At 46.1% G+C, this 22,196-nt stretch overlaps 1 protein-coding gene across 1 annotated transcript in view; it reads left to right on the forward strand.

Annotated features, from left to right (window-relative positions):
* The window catches only part of HIPK2 (homeodomain interacting protein kinase 2), a 145,053-nt gene that overhangs the window by 96,469 nt on the left and 26,388 nt on the right, over positions 1–22,196 (forward strand). The window contains 9 exon segments of the mRNA XM_055807079.1: positions 3,037–3,160; positions 5,227–5,346; positions 6,071–6,157; positions 7,237–7,421; positions 11,192–11,354; positions 13,939–14,158; positions 15,745–15,866; positions 20,322–20,464; positions 20,835–21,014. Of these exon segments, the coding sequence (XP_055663054.1) occupies positions 3,037–3,160; positions 5,227–5,346; positions 6,071–6,157; positions 7,237–7,421; positions 11,192–11,354; positions 13,939–14,158; positions 15,745–15,866; positions 20,322–20,464; positions 20,835–21,014 (1,344 nt within the window).

Raw genomic sequence — 22,196 nt, forward strand, 5'->3', positions numbered from 1 at the left:
AAAAATTGCAGTCATGATGCTAGGGCTGGGAGAAAGCCGCAGTGAATGCTGGCCATGGTGTACATAGGGCACCATATCACTGCCATCTGGCCCCTCTCGCACAGGGGTTCTCATAACTCTCAAAAAATTATCATCTGTTTGTGGCTGAACAGGCAAAGATTGCAACAAATGTTTAGGCTTGATTAAGTAATGTGAGTACTAGCTTTCAAAAAAGTAAAATAGAACTGCCTCACCACCTCTCTTCCCTACAACGATAGGTCTGGTTTAATATAATGAATGGTGTTCCATTTAGTTGCCTTTTATGTGTTTCAGTGGTACAGACACTGCTTTTGTGCTTTTCTTCCCAACAGCAGAGATGCAAAACTTCTCTTGTGGCTGAAACAGAAATTCTCTCCTAATTGCTGCACTCCAGAAACCAGAGCTTTAAGGAAAAGCTGCTGGACAGCTGAAGACTCATGAGAAAAAAAAATTAGAAATTTTGGAACCAGGATTTCTAGGTCATCCCTTCTTGCAGGGGTCTGGAGGTATTGGCAGCATAAATGCGGGGAGGGAGGGGAGGAAGTGTGTACTGCATATAATAGGAGTGCAAGTGGTTTTTACGAACAGGGAGGTTTCTGCACAAAATCACGTTGGGAATATCCCACCAATAGTCCACCCCTCTGCTTCCTCCACTTGAGTTAGAGGGAGGGATTTGAACTTCAGGCGATGTGTGGCTGAGCTCTCATTAGTGACCAGGGACATTTCGTTCACAATGTGGAAGGCAGACAAGGAGAGGCAGATGGCTTTGAATGCAGGATTTACATAGTAATGAGATTCAGGTCACCATAGCTGTCTTTTTCTCTCTGCATTTTGTCTAGGTGTCGAGTAGTATGCAGGGATGATGAGTAGTAGTATGCAGGGATGACGGAATGAGGAGGAAAGGAGGAAAATTAACCCCTTCTTCCTAAGGAGAGATTGATGTTAGAATAAAACATTTATCGCAATGGGCTAAAGAACAGTGGGGTATGAAAACAATAAGCACAGATGAAGCTAGAAGGGCTAAAGGTAGCCACTTTTTAAGTTTCTGTCATGTTTTTTGAGGGAATGGCACAAAGCAGCCTAACCTTAAAATCCCAGCATTTCCTGTAATTTTTACGTTCTGCATAGCTGGTTTGAGAACAGATAGTTTGGGGCTTTTATCATTACCAGTCAAACCACAATTGGGGAAGTTTGTGGACTGAAGATGGGGTATGGGTTCTTGCTACAGGGCCTTTGCTTGTTTCTTTGGAAAAAATTACACATTTGCTTGGTTTCTTGGCTAAAGGCTTGTCTTCACATGACTATGTAATGGCGTGATTAAAACATAATATTTTCCACTGCAATTGGTAATCCTTAGCATGATCTCACTAGTGTCAGATCTTATCCTGATGACAGATGGGAGACTGGGAACCATGGGTCCTATTTCCAGCCCTGGATGGTGGCACTTGATTTCCTCAATAGCCAGTCCCAGGCATTCCCAAAATATGCATCAGGGCCCAAGAAATCCCAAGGCTATTTTTAAAATGATCAAAGTTTTAAAGCAATGTGTGTTCCTCTCTTTTATCTGTCTTCCGCTTTTTTTTTTTTCTTTTTAAGTTAGAGAAGTATGGGAAAGTAAGGTTTTCTTTCTGTTGTGCATCACCTGACTCCAGAAGCTGAGGCTTTAGAAATGTTGCAAGATCTGCAAGAAGAGCAGGAGAGAAGCCTTAGGGTGATCCTTGTGTAAAATAGGAACTGTGGCACTTAAGTGCATGTGCAAGTCTGGGCTGAGGTGAGGAAAGTAAGGAAGGTGTTTGTGTGTGGAGGTGGGTTTTGTACAAGGTTTTCGGTATTTGTAACATATTTGTGATTCTTCCACATAGAAATTGCTTTTGAAATGCAGAATATTCGGGGCACTAAGGGGAGGATTTATCTTATCTCACCTTGGCTGCTGGAGTTTAGGAAGCCCATCTAATCTCATCTTCAAGGCCTTTTCAGCATCAGTGAGGAGGGGGTCAAACCATCCCAAGGCAGTGAGACCAGTGCCCCTTGGGAGGAGTGTGTGTCTCTCCACTGACTGCATGGTCTGCACAGTACCTGGCTAAGATTTGATACCAGCTTCTACCTGGCCGAAAGGTGACATGAGCTTCACCCTAAGGTCTTTTGAAAGTCTGAGCTGAGACTGGTCTTGCTTATTTGGACACCTGCCATGTGCCCCAGCCAGGGATCCTTCTGGAGAGCTGAAACAATGCTTTTACCTTGTCCTGTCCTTCCTCAGCAGGGCTAATACTGAAACGCATTGGGCAGAGGTGCCTCAGTGGGCATCGCCTGCGGCTGGCAGTAAGTGCACAGCAGGAGTGCCACCGCGTTTTGGCTGCTGGGGTTGGGAGGGAAGCGGCACTCTAGTTCAGGCGCCTGGGACAGACTGGGAAGTGACGGCTTCTTGGCTACTTCATCCTGAGGAAAAGGCTTAGGTCTCATAGCTCTAATTCTGTTATTTCTCTGTTTTATGGTTATATCCATTTGCTTAAAAAGTCAGCAGTCCTTTTATACCAGTCCTGTAATGATTATTTAATGTCTGGCTGTTTGCGAGGCCCACTGAGCTGTGTGAGCGGAGGATGCTTCACTGCAGGGAGCCTGCGTGGCTCCTCCACAGGGCAGCGAGCTGGGTCTGAGCACCCCAAGTGGGGGCCTTAATTGGGTGGCCTTGAATGCACAACACTGGGTTTGTGCTTCATTTTTCCCACCTGCTGATTGAAAATAATGGTAGCTCTCTCTTTTGCAAACTACTGTGAAACATAGGGCTGTCTCTTGGCTCAATGCTGCCAGAGGATTCTTCTGCAAGGGTGAGTATTAACCGACTAATGCTTGGTTGGCAGGTGCTTTGCTGGTGCCCGGTGGGGCCCTCAGCACCGCAGGAGCGGTGGCACTTGTTGGCAGCAGGCAGCTTCATGGGTGTCATGCTCTGCACAGGCCTCCCTGCACCAGCCAAGCAGATCTGCTCCCGTTGCTGATGTTTTCTAACCTCTTCTTTTGCAGAGCCCCTGAAATCATCCTTGGTTTACCGTTTTGTGAAGCAATCGATATGTGGTCATTGGGATGTGTCATCGCAGAGCTGTTCTTGGGCTGGCCGTTGTACCCGGGAGCTTCGGAGTATGATCAGGTGGGTACTGATACTGCCCGGGATGCTGGTAAGTGCATAGGTGGTTTTCCCTTCTCTTGTCAGAGTGAACACATGCCAACATTTTCTGTTTTGCTAATGAGGGGTATGCGTTTCTTACCTTCCCAAGTCAACCTTTTCGTTATCTACCTGGGGTATTTATTCTAGGTAACCAGCATGCTGTTGGGTACACTGGCTTTTAAGACCTGACTGTCTAAGTGAAGTCTCAATCAAGAGTGAACGCTGCCATTGACTGGAGAGCTCTGTACATGTCTCTCCTCACTGAGCAGAGCAGGCACCCTTTCTCTGCTGTAACAGCAAGTGCTGAATAAGGGTTTATTTGTTAGAATAAATGCACGAACTCTGCTGCGTTTCATAACCCCTTTTATGAAGGTGCATATTAAAAGCAATGACAAGAAGGAGAGTGTTCACAGCGGTGTAGGTTTCCAGTTAATATAAGCTGTCGTACTTCTCTCCCTATAGGCTTTTACGTTCCTTTTGTAGTCCCAAAACTGATAGCGCAGCGGCTGCCAGAGCCAGGGCTGCAGAACACTTTCCATTCCCATAGTCATCTTTAGGGTGATCTTAGCTGTCTGCAAATGAGGCCTGAAAAGGGTCTTTTTTTCTTTTAGAAAATTACAAAAAAAAAAATAAATCATATATGAAAATGTTGCTTTGACTTTTCTTTTGTAACAACTATTTTTTTTAGTCAGAGCTTTAAAGGTGAAATTTGGCAGGGGAAATAACCCACAGCAAAGAGCAGCACCATTAGTGACTCCAAAGGAAATCAGACACAGCGAAAAACTCACAAGCATTTGAAAATCACATACCAAGCCTGAAAAGTAGATTTCTTTCTCTTCCCTGCCACACCCCAAAAGCCATAAAACAGACAGCTGAAAAAGAAATCCCCATACCTACCTGTCCAGCTTAACTGCCCAGCACAAAGCTTCCACCAGTGAAGTATGGTTAGGGATCCTGGGGAGCTGGGAAAGGGGTGGGGGCTGGTCCTGGGCCCCTCACTGCAGCCTGAGTCACCCTGCAGCACTGGCACTAGGCTGCAGGCAGGATCCCGGGGCTTCTCAGGTGCGTGAGCTCCAATGGGCCTAAGTTGCTGCAGAGCCAAGCAAGCCACACTTAGTGAATCAGGTCCTGAGTGCTTGGTAGTCTTTGAAACTGTGGCAGTCTTTTATGCCTTTAGTTACATTTTTTTACCCCTCTCTGTCTCTTCTTTCAAACACTTTCCATTTGTCCCTAGAATTTTCTAGAGTAGATGACTATTTTTAGTTTTGCAAAGTTTGCAGCAGTTTTGCAGAGTGAAATGTTCAGGAGTCATGAGATGCCAAAGTTAAGGTTTCATGTGGCACCCCAGGTGTGTGTGAGATTGGTCTGTAATTGTGTAATCACAGACCCTTCCTCCTTTGAATAAATAAATTAAAGTCTGAGATCCTGGAAACACATGTGTAGCATCTTCTAGCTATGTGAGTGCCAGTGAGGTCATAGTCATGGAAGTAACCCAAATATGAAGTCATGTAGGCAATAGAGATTAAGTAATTAATGAGGGTGTCAGTTCGTTTGAGTGTATATTTCATCTAAGTTCAAAGATAGTCACTTCATAGTCCTCCGTTTTGAACTTCAGAATGCTCCTACGAAAGGCTGTGAGCTCAGCTGAGGTGAAAACCAGCAAAAGTTAGAGTGCAAATATCAAATTACCTCCTGGAGAGGTGACATAAAAAGGTGCCAAGTGGTGAAATACTCCATTGAAATCTGTGTGGGCCTTCCTTTTGGACGTCTAAAACCTAGGGACTTTACTCTCTTTATCTGTAGGCTTTGTGGGAGCATACTGTGAGGGTGAGTTTCCAGTGATGTACGTGATGAATGGAGGGGTTCTGTATGGGAATTCTCTTTCCTCTCATTCCTTGCAGTGGGTGTCGGGTTTTTGTGAAGTCTAACTACGCGCTACGTTTTCTCTTTCTTTGTTCTATTGTTTTAAATGCCTCCTGGCCTCCTTCAAGGAAGACCTCCAGAGATATTCACAGGATGAACAGTGACCTCTCATCCTTCTCTTACAGATTCGCTATATTTCACAGACACAGGGCTTACCAGCGGAGTATTTGTTAAGTGCAGGGACGAAGACTACAAGGTTTTTCAACAGGGATACAGACTCACCGTATCCTTTGTGGAGGCTGAAGGTAGGAAGACATTCCCTTGTTTATATTACCTTGCAGTTGTTAGTTGGAAGTGAGGAGACATTCAGGTCACCTCAGAGCCTAGGTCTCTGCTTATTACAATGCAGCACAGACATTGGGGTGGGTATAGCCTGAGGTAAAGCTGTGTTCCCCGAAGTCTGCAGCCCTTAACCCACGTGCTTGGCACACTGCTTTGTGGGAAATTTTAAGTCCAGAATTGACCTGGAAATCTCCCTCTAAGTAGTCAATGAATTGATGTGCAGTTTAAGTGAAACATGCCCTGGGCAGACTTTGCTCTTATATCTAAAGCATTGAGGGCTGGGGGGAAGAAAGCATTTTAATTCTGACAACCAAAACTGCTAGTAATGCACGTGAGCTCTGAGCCTCTTGTACCAATGTCTTTGGCTGCATTCAGTCCCCGAAGAGAGAGGCCAGTGGACTTCTGGCTCTGAAGGTGAGATGCTGAGCCTCACGCTGGGGTGCGTGTAAGAGACCTTTGGCACTCCCTCCAGAGCTGGGAGGATCCTCTGAAGTGAAAAAGAAGAGATAAATCACCTTGTGACACAAAAGCTGTCACCTGACCATAGTGGAGATAGTGTAAATATTATCTGGTCAGGCGAGAGAGACACAGTGGTCCCCCGATGAGGGCATAGTGAGGCACAAGCAGGAAGTGGCACATAACATGCAGCTGATTGCAGGGTCAATGCCTGTCTCCTGTTTTGAGCAGACGCCAGATGATCATGAGGCAGAGACGGGGATTAAGTCGAAGGAAGCAAGAAAGTATATCTTCAACTGTTTGGATGATATGGCACAGGTAAGAGCATTGGTGAATAACAAGCAAGGCTGCCTCGCATGTTTTCAGACAGTGCTAACGAATGGGAACTACATGATTTCTCTGTATATCCTATTCTTGTGCCAGGTCTTGAGAAATACCAGGATTATGCCTACCAGATCAGCTCATTATGTGCTGCTTTGTAGGGGAAACTGCACATCAGGGCATGTGGGCTCAATGTGCTGTAGTAAAGCAGCCCTGAAAAATGGCTGTCACATCTCCGAGTATTGAAATCCTGCATTTTCTTTTGTCTCTCCAGTGCTCCTCTATGTGACCACTGGCAAGTCACTTACTTCCCTGTGCTTTAATATTTCCATTTGTAAAACAGTAACATTGGAAATAATCATCGTGCTTTCTGTAAAACATGGCTATCTGGGGGAGCAGGGAGTACTAATTCACTGTCAATTCTGTGTGGTTGTGAAAGTTAATTCCAGCGTAACAACTCTTATGACTGGAGTTTGTGCTAGCAAACGAACTAGTGTGTAAAACTGGCACACCAGCGCACAAAACTACGGTTTGTGCTAGCGAAGTCTGGTCATTGTAGTATTCACAAGCAAACATGCAGAAATGGAGGACTGAGATCACGGGAGACTGCATAAATGGATGAAATAACAGAACAGGTGTTTTTTTCCTGGCACCTGATACATGAACAGGATGTTTCTCATAAACCTACTGACAATTTTTATTTATTTTGTATAATTTTTGCTCACAGGGCACATAGTTAAGTATCTGATAGCACAGTCCTTTATATGATAAATATACTGATTATCAGAGCTTGCCTGCTACCACATGGAAGCTGTTCATCTTCAGTGGAGGGTGACTAAGTGTTTCATTAGCCATTGACCCAAGCAAGCTGAACACTTAACAGTCTGTCTAGAGATCTGACATGCACAAGCCAGATGACTAGCCACTGCGGAGTCTGCCTTGTGACTTCAGCAACTACCCCTTTAGACAGAGAGGCTTGCAGGGCATGTGCTCCAGCGAGGAGTAAACACAGTTTGCTGGAGACCTGGCCATCTGCTCTTTCCCTTTAGTGCTCACCCTTGTCCTTTCTCCTTTAGGTGAACATGACAACAGATTTGGAAGGAAGTGATATGTTGGTGGAAAAGGCGGACCGGCGGGAGTTTATAGATCTGTTAAAGAAGATGTTGACGATAGATGCAGATAAGAGAATAACACCCATTGAAACTCTGAACCACCCTTTTGTCACCATGACGCACTTGCTCGATTTCCCTCACAGCACACAGTACGTGGCTTTTGTTTTCCTTGGGTTTTGAATTGAGGGGTGAGGAGGCGAGTTGGTTGTGGTGGAGACCAAATATATCTGAGGGGACTTAAGACCTAACTTTTAACCTTTTTCTAGTTAAAAAAAAAAAAAAGAGGATTGCCAAATCTTAAGGTTGCAAGAATTGTCTTGTAGGTGCTCGGCATTTAAAACACTGCAGCGTGTGCTACATTCATTATGTAAATATTCAATAATTACATATGTTTGCATTAAAATGCAAAAGCAATGATGCAATTAGTGATGAAAGTGTATCAGTATATCTAAAGGCAATACAGCCCTGATTGTCACTGCAGTAATCAACCTTATCTGCTGTGGGGAGCTGACCCTTCCTCCCAGAACATTCCCATCTTGCAGGGTCAATTTGGGGCTGTTAGCTTTTCACGGGGAGAGGTTTTTCTGCAGCCAGCTGGTTTACAGGCACAAGCAACAGGACAAGGAGTTCACATTTTGTTGTTGCCAGCCTGTGTAAGCTTAAACACCATGCTCTGGCCTCAGCTGACACATTCTTGGAATGGAGATGGGCTCCAGTGCTTGATGGAGATGTGGAGAAGTGTCATGCCTTCAAGTCTGACTCCCCCGCTGCTCCTAAGGCTGCATCACGGAGCGCAGCAACCTGAAATGCAGGAAACCTGCACCCAGTATTTTGCTCTTGTCCTCTGAGCACTTCTTGTAGGCCCAGGCTTCTCAGGTGTATGTGAAGGCAGACATGTAGCGGGGATTTTCCAAAGCCTTCAGGACACCTAGCTTTGAGCATCCTGCTCTACAGCACTTTGCAGTTCAAGGTGCTTTTGCAGGCTGTCCCTTCACCTTGTCAGGGGAACAGTTACTGGCGCAGCACTGTACTTCATTGGGTGTCATGTGCATGGGTATTTAAAGGCTGTGAGGAGCTCAGGTATGAAATAAAGGGAACTGCTTGAAAAGCCGTGGACTATGTTTGTGTGGGTACTGCAGAGCAACAGGTTACAGTGTCACCTCTCCTGCCCATATGTGCGCTCTTACCTGTGGTATTTCAAGTTCATTTAGGGTAGTTTTCCCTCTGTGAAGGAGCTGTAGCTGCCTTTTTGTTACATTTATCATAAGATAAGAGCAGCTGCTTACCAGAAGGTAGCGGGTGCACGATCTGTGTAGATCCAGACTTACCCTGCACAGACGTCTTTGAGCATTTTTATCTATAAGTAGATAGTAAGTGATAAATGTAATGAAAACAAGATGGGAGATTGTTATGCTAAACAGAGAGAAAGTAAGTTTCGTATAGAAACATTCATAAATAAAATATGACAGTATTTTCTAACAGTGTTAGCAAGTCTTTTAATTTGCAACAGTCCTTCTTATTGTGCAAAAACTGATTGTGTAAGATTGGGGAGATTTGTAGCATAATGCAATGCCATCAGAAATCTTTCTGCTAACACAACAGACCATAATCACATCTTCATTTTTGAAGTGCTCTCTTGTGGCTGCTCAGGCAAAGCCCCAGAAAGGTTGAAAATATCATTGGGGCCAACAGAAATGAGATTTTTACCTGAATAAAAAATTCATCATCAGGTCTTTGAATACTAAATGCTGTGCCAGCTGGGTACGTAACCCTGTGCAGCTCCTCCGCGTTGGAAGCAGTGACTGGTAAAGAGCAATAATCTGTAACCAGCATGGCAAGTTGATGGAAATTTTGTCTGTGATTGCCTGTGGTTTTGAGAACAGAAATTTCAAAGCCTCGAGAGATGCAGAAAGTTGTAACCTCTCTTGAAAGTAAATCAGGCAACACAGAAAGTGAGAGTATGTGGAAGATGCAGCTTCTGGAAGGAATCTCTGCTGTGGCATGCTTCAGAGAGGCTGCAAGTTTGAGCAGCCTGAGAGGGGCTGTTCTGCTTGCTTCCAAGCAGAAAAAAGTGTGATTAGCTTCCCATTTCATGTATTTAACTGCCAGGCTTTTAAATTGTTGGGTACTCCTCAGTCTTTCTGTCAGTTTTGTTCAGTCCTTGCCATCCTTCCCACGCTCCCCCCCCCCTTTTTTTTTAAAGTAAAGACAGAGAACATAGTATTACATTAGTAGAGATTATACCTTGTTATATAAAACCATTTGGTAACACACAGAGTTTACCATGTACAGAATATATACTCTTTCCAGTGCTTTCTGCTTACTGGAGAGAGAATTGTATTCATACTTGACTGGAAAAACGCAATTCAATAGTGTTATATATTTAATGTGTTTGATTTTTCTGAATGTTCTGCGACTTAGAGGTATTTCATAGTTCATTAAATGAATGCACATAATGCACAGCTATGCAGAGTGTCCCGAGTCTGTCTTGTCTGCAGGTGTTTATGGCACAGATCCAGTTATATTACCTGTAGGAAAAGAAACATGACCATGTGAGTAAGAGACAAGACAGGGATACAAACATCTAGGTCCTCTTCCTGACCAACCATAGGGATCACATGAGCTTGTTCCCTTTGAAGGGACATTTTGTTTCTTAAAAATGATGTAAATATGTGTTTCCTCCTCTACTTTTAACAGCTTAGATTGTTAGAAAAGAAATTATGTGTACAACTGATTTTTTTATAGCTACAGCTAATTTTCCCTGCTTGGATTTTCTGTTTTTCTTGGTTGGGATAATGGAAATAAAATAAATTCCTTTATACTTTTTTGGGTTGTGTTTCAGACTCTCAGGTCACATTTATAGAAACAATTATTATAGAAGAATTGTCGAAAACCTGTATTGGTTTTTAGACCTTTGAAAAATTAGATTTTATTAAAAATAGCTTTGTGCAAGATCACTATGTTGTTATCACTTAAACAGCTGTATGCTTGGTATCCCAATTATAAAAATGAAATACCAGCAGTTTCATGTACCACACACTTAAGAGTGCTCTAGCAGTGCAAAGAGTATTTAATCTCCTTTACTGGGGATACAAAATATGATGCTTCTTAAAAAATCTGTTGCTATATCAATAACATTTAAAAGAAAGTCTGTGTAGAGCGAGAAGCTGTAATCTTTCCCCCTAGAGATCCAGTCCTCAGTCTAGAGATAACCTCAGAACCCGATTCCCCCAGGAACATTGATGAATCTGATTTGGTATAACCTTTTGCCATATGAATTGTCTCATTGACTGCAAGAGGACAGCTCATGTGCTTTGAGATAAGCATCTGCAGAAGTGTTTAGCCAGACAGGGGCAATGTTTTAACCACTTGGCTGGACTCGGCTCTCGGTGAACTACTTTTTAAAAGGAAGAAGTAAGATATTTTTTTTCAGGGGTCTCGGTGACCAAGAACAGTAGAATTCTTCCTTGAAAAAGGCTTGTAAAACTACCTTTAGGCTTACACTGGGGCAGAAAGCATGAGTTGTCTTTTTCCTTTCAGGCTCAACCATCAGAAAAAAAACAGTATCTGTCTCAACCTCTTTCAGTCTTTAAAAATAGCTGCTTTGTATTTTTTTGCCCTGCCACCTAAAAAGCAGCCAATTTACTTACTTTCTCTGACTTACATTGCAGTGGTCAGACCCGTGGGGGCACCCAGGAGTCCCAGAACAGCCACACTCATCTTGACACCCATTTGGCCCTCTTCAGTACAGGGCTAATTTGACTCTCACTCGTTAAGAGAGACCTACATTAAATAGCAAAGGGCTTTAAAAGACTAAAAAGTGCCAAGCCTGCCATGGAGACCTTATAGGGCAGCTGTGATGAACTGTGTTGGTTGGTTGATTTTCTGTCTCTTCCTTGTCCCCTCTTTCCATACACAGTGTCAAGTCCTGTTTCCAGAACATGGAGATTTGCAAGCGGCGGGTGAATATGTATGACACCGTGAACCAGAGCAAGACACCATTCATCACCCATGTAGCCCCAAGTACGTCAACCAACTTGACCATGACTTTCAACAACCAGCTGAACACGGTCCACAACCAGGTAAGGGCATCAATCAGAAGCAGCCGGTGCTTGAAATGTTTACATCAGTGGGGTTTAGAAGACGTAAAGCAAAGTAGCATCTCATTTAACATGCCTGCAAAAAGATGGTACTTCTTTACTCTCCTTCCTTCACTCTTGGTTTTTTTTCATCAGGCAAGCAGTAATCTCGTGACATTTTGTGCAACAGTGAAATGTTGCCCTCATTGTTTATGTTGTTGTTGGGGGTGATAAATCCTGCTTACTTGGGAAGTTGCTATGGGGAAAAGCTCATTAGTCCCTTAATGCAGCCAGCAGGACTGCACTCCCCGGATCAGGCAGAAGTATTTGTGATCTTACAGAGCTTCTTCAAATTGCCATTGAAGAAAAAAGAATTTAAACCCTTCTGTAACAAACACAGCAGTGTAACCGATCAACAGGAAAGAAGAGTTTAGTGGTAATGTTTACTCTTGTCTCTCATGGGTTTTACTCCAGATACCACAGTTGATGTGGGAACCCTGTGCGTGTACCCCTACTCTGAACACCTTGCACTCTACATTGGTGGGCTCTGGCTTTGTAGTCATGCTTTGGACTCTTGTATTACTTTTACATGGCCCAGAGTTGGGGGGTGCTGAGTTGACAAATTTTATGTTACTAGCAGGCCAAGTTGTTTACTGCGGTACTGTATTACAACAGTAGAAGGAAACTCTCCAGGGAGAGCACTCTAGGAGACTGAAGCTCAAGAAATAGCTACTGGCTTTTAAACCTTTTGGAACAGGCTGCTCAAGATTCACTCTAGAGATTGCAGGTGGCGTTGCGGAAATGTTGCTTGGAAAGCAAGGGAGCTAAAGGAGTCTGTGTAGATGTACAGAGTGTTCCTGTGTCACTCAGAAAACCAGACTTGATGACTCAGTTCTCGATACATGTGATCACAGAAGGTCTTTTGGAACAATTCATAAAGCAGATGCAGAGAGAGATAGGTCATGTCTTGGTGTGATAGGGTATTAGTTACAAACACTGGTTCCCTTTCTTGGCCGTTTTGAGATACTGACTAAAAAAATGCGTGCTACATGCTCCCCTAGGCTCCAGCTGCAGGGCAGAGACACCATTTGTACCACATTTGCTAGTAGGAAATGCAGGCTTGCTTTCGTTTCCTCACAACTCACTAGATGTTAAGATCAGTTGTTGGCTGGGGAGATCCATGGTAATTTCTGAATTCTCGTAAGAGGTGTGTCTTTTGAGCAGAACTGGTATCTCCAATGTTGTTAGAAGTAGTAGAAACATTTCCAGGAAGGGTGTTTTAATTTGAAAAAGCTCTAAGCCTTTCACAATTCTCTTCAGTGAACCATACATCTTGGGTTTTTGGTGCTCTGTCTCTGCAAAATATAGGGGGACTGCCTCTTTCCAGTTACAACTCCTGAGATCAGGAGCGTGGGAGCTGTCATGGTTGCTGCTCAGTGCATTGCACAGGGGAACAGATTGCACTTCTCTGCCTCTACACAGAGAGGGGAGGCGGAGGGGGAGGCATTTTGCCATTGCATCTCTTGTGGTTGTGGTTGTGGCAGTGCAGCATGGGCACCCTTCCTGGGCCCAGTGGCAGCCAGGGCAGTGCAAAACGCTTAGCCTGCTGCCTCCTGCAGTCTTGATCAAAGCCTCATCCTAAGTTCTTACATTCACCACAAGAAAGCAGTGTCTGACCTATCTCCAGCAGTGATGCTGATGTGTTTGGATGGAGAGGAAAGGTGGGCTCTGGTCTGGTAGAGCCCAGCTGCCTAGACATGAATGCTAAGGACATATATTTACAGAGCAGTGGCAGAGCTGTTTGCGGGCTGTTTGTCTGCAACTGTTACAGACTCAGTCCAAATAAAAAGAAAGTCACCTTCAGATTTCTAGATGTTTTGCAGAACACTGGGCTGAATTTGTGGCTTTGCAACATCCCCTGCTGGGGTTTCTGCACTGAGAGATTTTAAAGTCAAGCCAAGCAAAGCTTGGACTTTGAAAGTATTATTACCTCCCGTTACGCCTTCTGATTCCTTCAAATTCAAAACATAATTTAAGGGACATGTGCCATGGTAGATACAAGGTAGAGGAATGGCTGGAATGAGTCTCCCCTCTCACGACAAGACTTCACTGGGATTGGAGGTGGTAAGTTTCTTTTACCTAAGAAACGTGAGCTTCTTCCAGAGCTATGTGCACAATGAGACACGATATTATATGGGGATAGTAGCATTTTCTGAACCCATTTTCATCATGCTGCAAATCAATGCCAGTTAGGTTGTAAATGGGGCTACAGTTCTGCTTTGGAGAACATGCTATGCCTCTGAGCAATACACAGCAGCACCACATGACTGGAGGTCTCATGGCATGATACAGCTGTGGTTACTAAGGTGGATTGTGCTCCTTTCCCTGTTGCTGCCCTTGCCTCTGTGCTCCTCAGTGTCCTGTTCTACCTCTTGTTTGGTTTCAGTTTGCTGTTTGTTTTTCTTGTTTGGTTGGTTTTTTTACTTTTTCTTACACTATTTTTTTTATTTTTGGATTTTGCTTCTTCCAGCGTACCCATCTCCCTCATTTTTTGTTTGTTTTTGTTTAATTCCCGTCATTCCTTTAGACCACCAACCTGGCTCCCACCTCCTCCAGTGCCACTATTTCCTTAACCAACCCTGAGGTCTCCATACTAAATTACCAATCTGCACTCTACCAGCCCTCAGCGGCGTCCATGGCTGCGGTGGCCCAGCGGAGCATGCCCCTGCAGACAGGAACGGCGCAGATCTGTGCCCGGCCCGACCCCTTACAGCAAGCTCTCATCGTCTGCCCACCAGGCTTCCAAGGTAAGTAGCAGCCTTGCCAGGTCTTGGCCTGTCACTGCTCCCTCCCCGCTGCTGTTTCATCTAGCTCTTGTTGGAAACAAACTTCCTTTAGTGCAGATCATATGGTAGAAAAATTGCTGGCCTGGTAAATCAGAGAAATGAGGTTGTTGCAGATGGAAATGTTTGCAACAGCAGATGATCTTGCAGGCACCTGCAACGTCATGATTTGGAGGTGGCTGGTCTGAAAGAATGGGGCAGGCACTGAGAAGGGGCTGGGGGAGAATATGTCATTTTTGTCATCCTTTGCTCCGAGCAGAGTTTGAGACTCTTTTGCTGCACTTCGGTAAACTTGAAAAATTTTCCCCACAACTACAATAAATTGGTAATGGGTTCATCACCTCTCAGTGATTCAGTTGTTAAAAGGGGGACTCAGGAGGTTAATGCAGCAGGGAGTGTGGTGCTGGTATAGGTGAGGGTTTACCCCCATAACAGATGGTCAGGGCCATTTATCAGTACAATTCCTTCAGCTCCAGTCCTGCTGAGAACAGCTCTGCGTGTGTATACCAGTGGCAGGTACCACTGTCAGATAACTTGGGTGATCAGATTTAGCCACTTGTCCTTCTCTTGACTTTACATGCTGTAGCAATTTGGAAAAACTAGCCAGGTATCTGTAGAAATTGGTCTAAATAGGCCTTGGTTCAGCTGGTGCAGCTTCTGCTCTTCAATTCTACAAGCCTGTCTGTGCAGCTGTCTCTAGGCACTTGTTAAATGTTCTGCAAGATTATCAAAGCTCTTTTGAACTAGGGGAGTTTAGCTAGACCTCTTCTACATAGTTAAAATGCATCTCAGGGGTTTGACTTCAGAAATGTATTGCTACAATAGGTAAGCTAACATCTTCCACTTGGTGTCTTGAGAAAGCTTTAAAGCAGAGGAGGTAGCGCAGGCTGTGCCACGCACTAAGATGTTGGAGAGGGAAGCTTCCTCCGGCTCAGTTAGGCTAAACGCGCAGCTGAGTCAGCAGTGATTGAAGTTTGGGCTGTGCTAGATTACATGGTCAAATTGGGGCCTTTTAAATATGAGTCTTGAGAAGCTGTGCAGGAGAAAATCACCTATCCTTGTCAAGGCTGGGGGAGTACGGAGTTCTGCATTCCTGTCCCACTGTCCTACTTTGGTCTAAAGAGAGCATTTTCACATAGCAATGGGTTTTGGCTGGCAAGGACTGTTTTCTGTTGTCAAACCAGAGAATATGGGGGAAGAGGAGCCATTCCCTCCCCTCTCTTCCTTTTCTCCCTGTACACGGTGTATTAAGATATTTCCCACGCATTTGAGGTACCCTAAAAATATGAATTTAGTTAATCCCTTACTGTCTTTGAAAATGTCTCTTTTTTGCATGCTTATACGTGTGTCGTGTTTATGAACATTTGATGGACATCTTTGGGCTGGGGTAGAATGTGTGGGACTCTTGATAACCTGATTTTTCAGAGGGTCTGAACACTGCAATTTAAGTGGACGTCAACGAGTGCCTTTAGGCACTTCTGAAAACCAGACCCCTGTTCCTAGCCATGCTGTTGATGGTTAACGCTGTACCTTGTGTGCTGGTGGAACAGGGTTACAAGCCTCTCCTTCGAAGCATGCTGGGTATTCAGTTCGGATGGAGAATGCTGTTCCCATTGTCACTCAGGCTCCTGGGGCTCAGCCTCTTCAGATCCAGCCAGGACTCCTCGCACAGGTAAGGACTTCTGAAGACACTGAGCTTGGCAGGTATTTTTTTGTTGTTTAGCTCTTGGAGACTGGGGAAAGTAGCTTTATCTGAGGACCTTCTGTGGTGCAGTTTGGAGATTTGGGCAGCCCGTATAAGGGTCTCCAGCTTTCTCCAAAATGTCCAAACCTCCTGCAGTTCATTGTTCAGCTCAAAGTCTATGTCAGAGTTGCAAAGATCTCTGGAAAGACCTTCTTTCCTTCTGCTTCTCTGTTGGAATCAGTGGGAACCCTCAGGGGAAGCTATGTCCGGCCTCTGCTGAGGAGAAGCTGGTGATAACCTTCCTGCATCTTCCTGAACTTGTGGGCTCAGTGATAGTTTGTGGCCAGGAGCTGTGCTGGTGAATTGCATGCTGCTTTAAGTTCGCACCCTTCTGTTCTATGAGCTGCCCCTCTGCTCTTAAGTTATGAGAGAGATGTAGGGGTCAGAAGCAAGGGCCCCACAGCCAGGGAGCTCTCCTTGTCACCAGCACTTGTTGATACAATTGTCCGAAATGTGCTCACAGGAAAAGCATGGTTCCTCCCAGGAGAGGACCCAGATGGGAATGGGTACCACCAATCACATCCACACCGTCAAGGAGAACCCCAGCTCCTCACAAAGGAGGAGTAGTTCATTCCTCCTTGTGCTGGCCTCAGTGAATCTGCCTCTACTGGTTTTCAGCTGGTGCCATGGTAGCTCTGCCAATATCAGGCATGTTTCTGGCAGGAAAAAAAAAAAAAAGTGCCTAGTATGCTTAGTACTAGGTTGTGCAGCCTGGAAGAGATGACCTACAAGTCAAAAAGACGTGCCTCTGACTCAGGATTGCTTGCTCTGCCAAGCCTTCAGTAATGCCAGTGCATTCATACCAAGACAAGTACCAGCAGACTTCAGGGTTTAAGCCTGTGCGTTGCATTGCTGGGCTAAGACAGTTGGTGCAATTGCCTGCCTTTGGCATATGCCAGTCATGCTTATCTGGTGAAGACAGATCGAAACACAACTTGCAGCCTGCATGATTTCCATTAGCTAACATGCCCTGCCCCTTCCCAATAACAGAGTCTTTGTTAGAGGGCTGTCTGAAACGTTGAAGCTATCTTTGCTGCAACCTACGTGGGCCACCTCTCATTTGGTAGGAAAGGAAAGCTAAGAGGCCAGGGAAACAAAAGCAATGGCAAAGCGAGAAGCAGTCTGTACAGGCACAGTTGTGGGCACCTATTGCTTGTGCAAGAAGTCAGCCAAGGCAGTGGGTGAAGGAGGTGACAGAGCTTTGCATGCCCCACCATTCTGCCAGCCCTCCTGAGGTATGCTGTTGCATGGGGCTTGAAGGAGTGTGGGGCAGGTCTGAAGCATCCCGAAGGCAGCTGGATCCTGAAAGATCTCAGGACCTCTAGCTCCTTTTCTTCTCCAGGTAGCCTCATTAGGGTCACCTCACAGTCTGTGGGAGGGAGGGAGTGTTCAGGAGGAGCTTTGCTACCCATTTCTGTGCTGCCCCTGCTACATGATCTCCTGTTTCGTGGGCTGCCCCTCTCTTACTTTCTACTGATGTTTTATTCACTGTCACTTCCGCAGGGGAATTTAAGCTGTTTCTGAGAAACATTCCTCACTTGCATAGATTTTTAAGTTTTGATTTAATAAAAGAGAGGCAGTCTGCCTGTTGATATATCTGTCTGTCTCACGCAATGAGAAACGCTAGCTGCCACTCTGATGGCAAGGCGCTCTGATTGATGCCAGTGGCATCTGGTGTCCACGGGCCTCACTCGGTTCGGGCTGAGCAGCTGGTCTGATAAACAAATCTGTACCCAATTCCAGTTTCCTGAATGGAAAAACACAGCTTCTTTGTAATGCATTGTAGTCACATCTGATCTCTGAGCGGCTGCGTGTCTCTCTCTCAGCAGAGAGCTATTCCTCTTATGCACAGCTGCTTATCTGACGCTCTTCAGACCGGACTGTGTGATTGCTCCAACTAGAGGGACTGTCCCTGGCAGAGAGCAATGCCTCTGTAGCCCACTTCTGTCTTTCCACCCACCTTATTTGTCCCCCTGATCAGGTGTGATGCTGCTTCTTGTGCTCCCAGCACTGTGTAGTGCCACTGGGTTTTCTCCCCTGCCCAGTGTGTGGTGCAGGTCACTGTGCTTGCCCACATCAGGATGGCTGTGGCTGGCAAAGCCTTACTGCATCCCAGCACAGCCAGCATCCAGCTCTGCCTGTGTGTTTTGTATGAGACCAGCAGCCCCAGAGGAGGGACAGGGGAAGGAGCTCCAGGAGCTGGAGGGACCCAGGGCAGAGGCAGTGCAGTGATGGATTTTGAGCATCATCTCTGGCAGCTGTGTATCTGCAGCCTGTGGCATGGAACTAGACAGAGCAAGTAGCCTACAAAATGAAGAGCCAATGGCTAAAGTAACTTATTTGTAACTTCTCTGGGTCTATTTTCACCCCCCCAAGCAAGTGTGGTCCACATACTGTACTCACAGAGACTAGTGAAAGGAGATTGGTCCAGTCTTTACTAATAGCTCTCTGCAGCTTCAGATCTCAAAAGAGACAAAGCTGTAGTTTTCTGGCAGACTTCCATGACGTGACCCAGAACTGTCCCCTCTCCTTGAATAACACCCTGAATTCTTGATTTTCTTCTCCTTTTAACTCCTTCCCAACGACACTTCTTCCCACAGAGGTCCTGCCACCAGCTTCCAGAACAAACATGCTTATTCCATTAGTCTTTCTTGCTCTACATCCGAAGTGCGAGCTCCATTGCGCTGGGGGACCCACCACCTCCCGAGCACAGGGGCCAGCGCGGCGCTCTGCTGCAGCAGCACAATTTCACAGTAATGCAATAACTCAGAACAGGCTGCAGCTGCCGGCATGAGCCTCCCGTGTGTAAGCACAGCACACTGTGCTAGTGGATCAGCCTAGACAAGCCTTATCTGCAGATTAAATGATTCAGTGGTCCTTACCTAATAAGTGAGGAATTTGTGCCTGGACCCTGACACTGCATCTAAATTTATGCACTGCAGTCAGGAAAGGAGCTTAGATTTGTTCAGTTCTCTTCCTGAAAGGGAGGAAGCAGTTTTCTCTGCAAGTAAATCCAGGTAGTCCCCTGCAACTGACTGCAACAGTAGTTTAGTCTCCTTTTTTAAATCAAAGCTGGGAACAAAAGAAAAGGAAAAAAGAAAAAAAGCTTTTTTCCTGATTTTTTTTGTGTCTTTGCCTCCTCCTCCTACCTACTCCAAGCAGCACCAGTCCGTGGTTGTGATTCCTCAGATGAAGAGCTCTCAGGAGCCCTGTGACTGTCTGTCCCTCACAGATGGTGCTGAGAGGCCTCACTGTAGCAGCCTTTTCATCTAATTCAACAATGTGGAAAATTGCAGGACAGTCAAACTTTGGAGCAGAACTGGGGAAAGTGGGGGTTTTTAGGAGGGTGGATTGTTGTGGGGTTTTTTATCAGGGGATAGGAGGGGATCATAGGAACAGTTAACAGGATTCTTGTGAGGATGGAGATGGGGGAAAATGCATGCCTGGAAAAAGCCTCCCCTCTAAAATTTAGCCTTCTTAGAACTGTGAGGTAACACAATGTAGGGACTAAGGAGGGCCATAGCTGGTAGTACCCCTGAGTTCCCCAGTCCAGGCAGTGAGAAACTGCCAGAGCCACCTTCAGGCAGCACATAGCAAAGAAAGTTTCCCAGCTCAAAAAGACAGTCATCTGACCCGTGTGTGGAGTCACGGAGGAGGACGACCTGAGTCATGCCTGTGGCAGCACAGCTGGAGGGATGGTTGCATAGTACAGTGATGGCTCAACTCACAGGGCAGGGATTTCCACCCCTGCAAGGGGGGCACCCGCTCAGAAAAGGCCAGAGAGCTCCTCGGCCTGTGCAGCAGGTTGTTCTTCCTGAGGAGCACTGCGTGACTGATGCACATTCCCTTTTGGTATCCCCAAATCCATCTTTTTTCCCTCCTTGAAAAGCCTCGAAGCCCCCTGTTTTCTTTTCTGATCCTTGAAAAGTTCATTCTCCTTTTTAGTTCCTGAAGTCCTTTAGATCCTGTTGGGGTGGGAAGGAAAACTGGCTGTAGGAGAGCAAAAATTAACAATGGGACCATAGCGCCCAGCTGATATGAAGAGTTAAAACTAAAAGATGCTAAAGAGTTTGATGTTTGGGTTGAAATGCTGACCAGTTTTGATCCCTCCCATTCCCAGTATAACCTAAAACACAGCTGCTGCTTCAGACAGCAGGGATTTCCACCCCACCCCCACCCCATTGTGTTCTCTATATTGATAACTTTTACTGCTTTTACTGTTGTTTCCTAACAGTATTTGTCATCTATGACTGACAACTGGTAAAAGTTAGATAGTATGACCATGCTCATTATTAGGAGCCCCAGCTGAGCATGGACCACCATACATGCTTAGTGTATTGACGATGCCTTTTGTTAAGAAATTGTTTTCCCTCTGTCTGACAGCAAGCGTGGCCCAGTGGCACTCAGCAGATCCTGCTCCCTCCTGCCTGGCAGCAGCTGACTGGGGTGGCCACCCACACTTCTGTCCAGCATGCAACTGTCATCCCAGAGTCCATGGCGGGCACCCAACCCCTGGCAGACTGGAGGTAAATTGGAGGTGCTTGGAGGCTCCCTGAAGTACCCACCAGTGCTGGAGGCGTGAGGAGAGCCAGGGTGGGAGGGATGGTGTGTCATGAGGCTGCAGAGCCAGCGGGAGAAGGGCAGAGGCTACAGCCTGTGACCCCCGCCTGAGAGCTATAGGCAGCTTCTCCATTCCCCATCCCTGAAGTGGAGTGCTGTGCCTGCGCTGCTCCCTTCAGTCAGTTCCCTGGGGGACATGCTCCTTCCTGGGGGGACTGGGAGCCCAGCAGGCCCTGGAGGAGGGTGCCTCGGTAAACGTGATGGGAGCCTGTGTAAGAGCCTGCTGAAGAGCCGCCGGTTGCATTTTAAATGTGTGCCTGTCTCCCCACTTTGCAGAAACACCCATGCTCATGGCAGCCATTATAACCCCATCATGCAGCAGCCTGCGCTGTTAGCTAGCCATGTGACTCTCCCCGCAGCCCAGCCCGTCAACGTGGGTGTTGCTCACGTCATGCGCCAGCCACCAGCCGCCACCACCTCCACCAGGAAGAGTAAGCAGCACCAGTCGGCACCACGGTGAGTGTGCACAGATCCCGGTGCTGGCGTTGGCTGCGGTGTCAGTGAGGCAGCAGTGCATACCTGGGTTTTGCTGAATGCATTTTCTGATAAGAGTTTTGAGGGAAAAATAAAGTTTGTTCAATGACCTGCGAGTGATTCCATCACTTTTTGTGACTGGACTTTGCTGCTTCACCTCTTCCATACCCAGGTCAGGAGAGTGAGGGAGAAGAGGGAGCCAGGTGCATTTTATACCCAGTGAGCATCATTTTGTGCAGGAGTCGGTGGCTGGAGGGGATGCAGGATGGGAGACTCAAACCCTGTTCATACAGCTCATTATGCTGCTGTGATTACCTGAGGCCTTGTAGTCACTGCAATTAAAAATTTAGCTATATTCTCAGGTCAGCATGGTGCAAGGCTCAGTTGCCACCCCTTAAATCATCTCAGAGACACTCCTGAGGTGCAGTGTTTGCCTTTCCACAGGGTGGTGCACCTCCAGGGGACTCCATCTTCAGGAACGGGTGCCTGGTGTGTGCACACAAGATCTGCCCTTTCAAAAGCAATGGGATGGTGACCTATCTCCTGAGCTTTAATGCCAGGTAGTGCGGAGGACTGGGGTCGCTTTAGGCCACCTTCAGGCTCTCTAGTTCCTAACATAGGTGGTTAGCCCCTGTCTTCAACAGTACGCACCAGCAACAGATACCTGGCCCTTTTATAACTATGGCAGCATAAAACAGAGAGCATTTTTTAAGGACATCTGCTGTAAGGGCAGTCCTTAGACACCTAAATCTATCAACCCTCAGTAGCGCCATTTGGCTCTGCAAGGAGGAGACTGGGTTGCGGTTCATACTCTGCTATGTGGCACAACTCAAATGGTGGAATGATGGCAGTGCCTGTCACAGCACTGCAGTCTTGCCTAGAGGACAAGGCTCTTTAAGATGTATGTGCAGCTGTTCTGGGGAAGGTCCTCTGGGCTGTGAAACAAGCACATTTATTTAAAAAACACAAAACAAAACGGTGCAGGGAAGAGAACCAAAATTGATCACCACTTGTGCAGTGGCAAAACCAGAGGAGCTTGTGGTTTTCCTGGGTGACTGGACTGGGGCCAGAGGAGCTCTGAGTTCAGAACCAATATGACTCTAGTTAAGAGGCCACTATTTAAATCCTTCCCATTTATCTGCTCTCTAATGTTGCATTTACTTT

Source organism: Falco peregrinus, chromosome 6 (assembly GCF_023634155.1).
Source record: "Falco peregrinus isolate bFalPer1 chromosome 6, bFalPer1.pri, whole genome shotgun sequence".
Taxonomy (NCBI): Eukaryota; Metazoa; Chordata; class Aves; order Falconiformes; family Falconidae; genus Falco; species Falco peregrinus.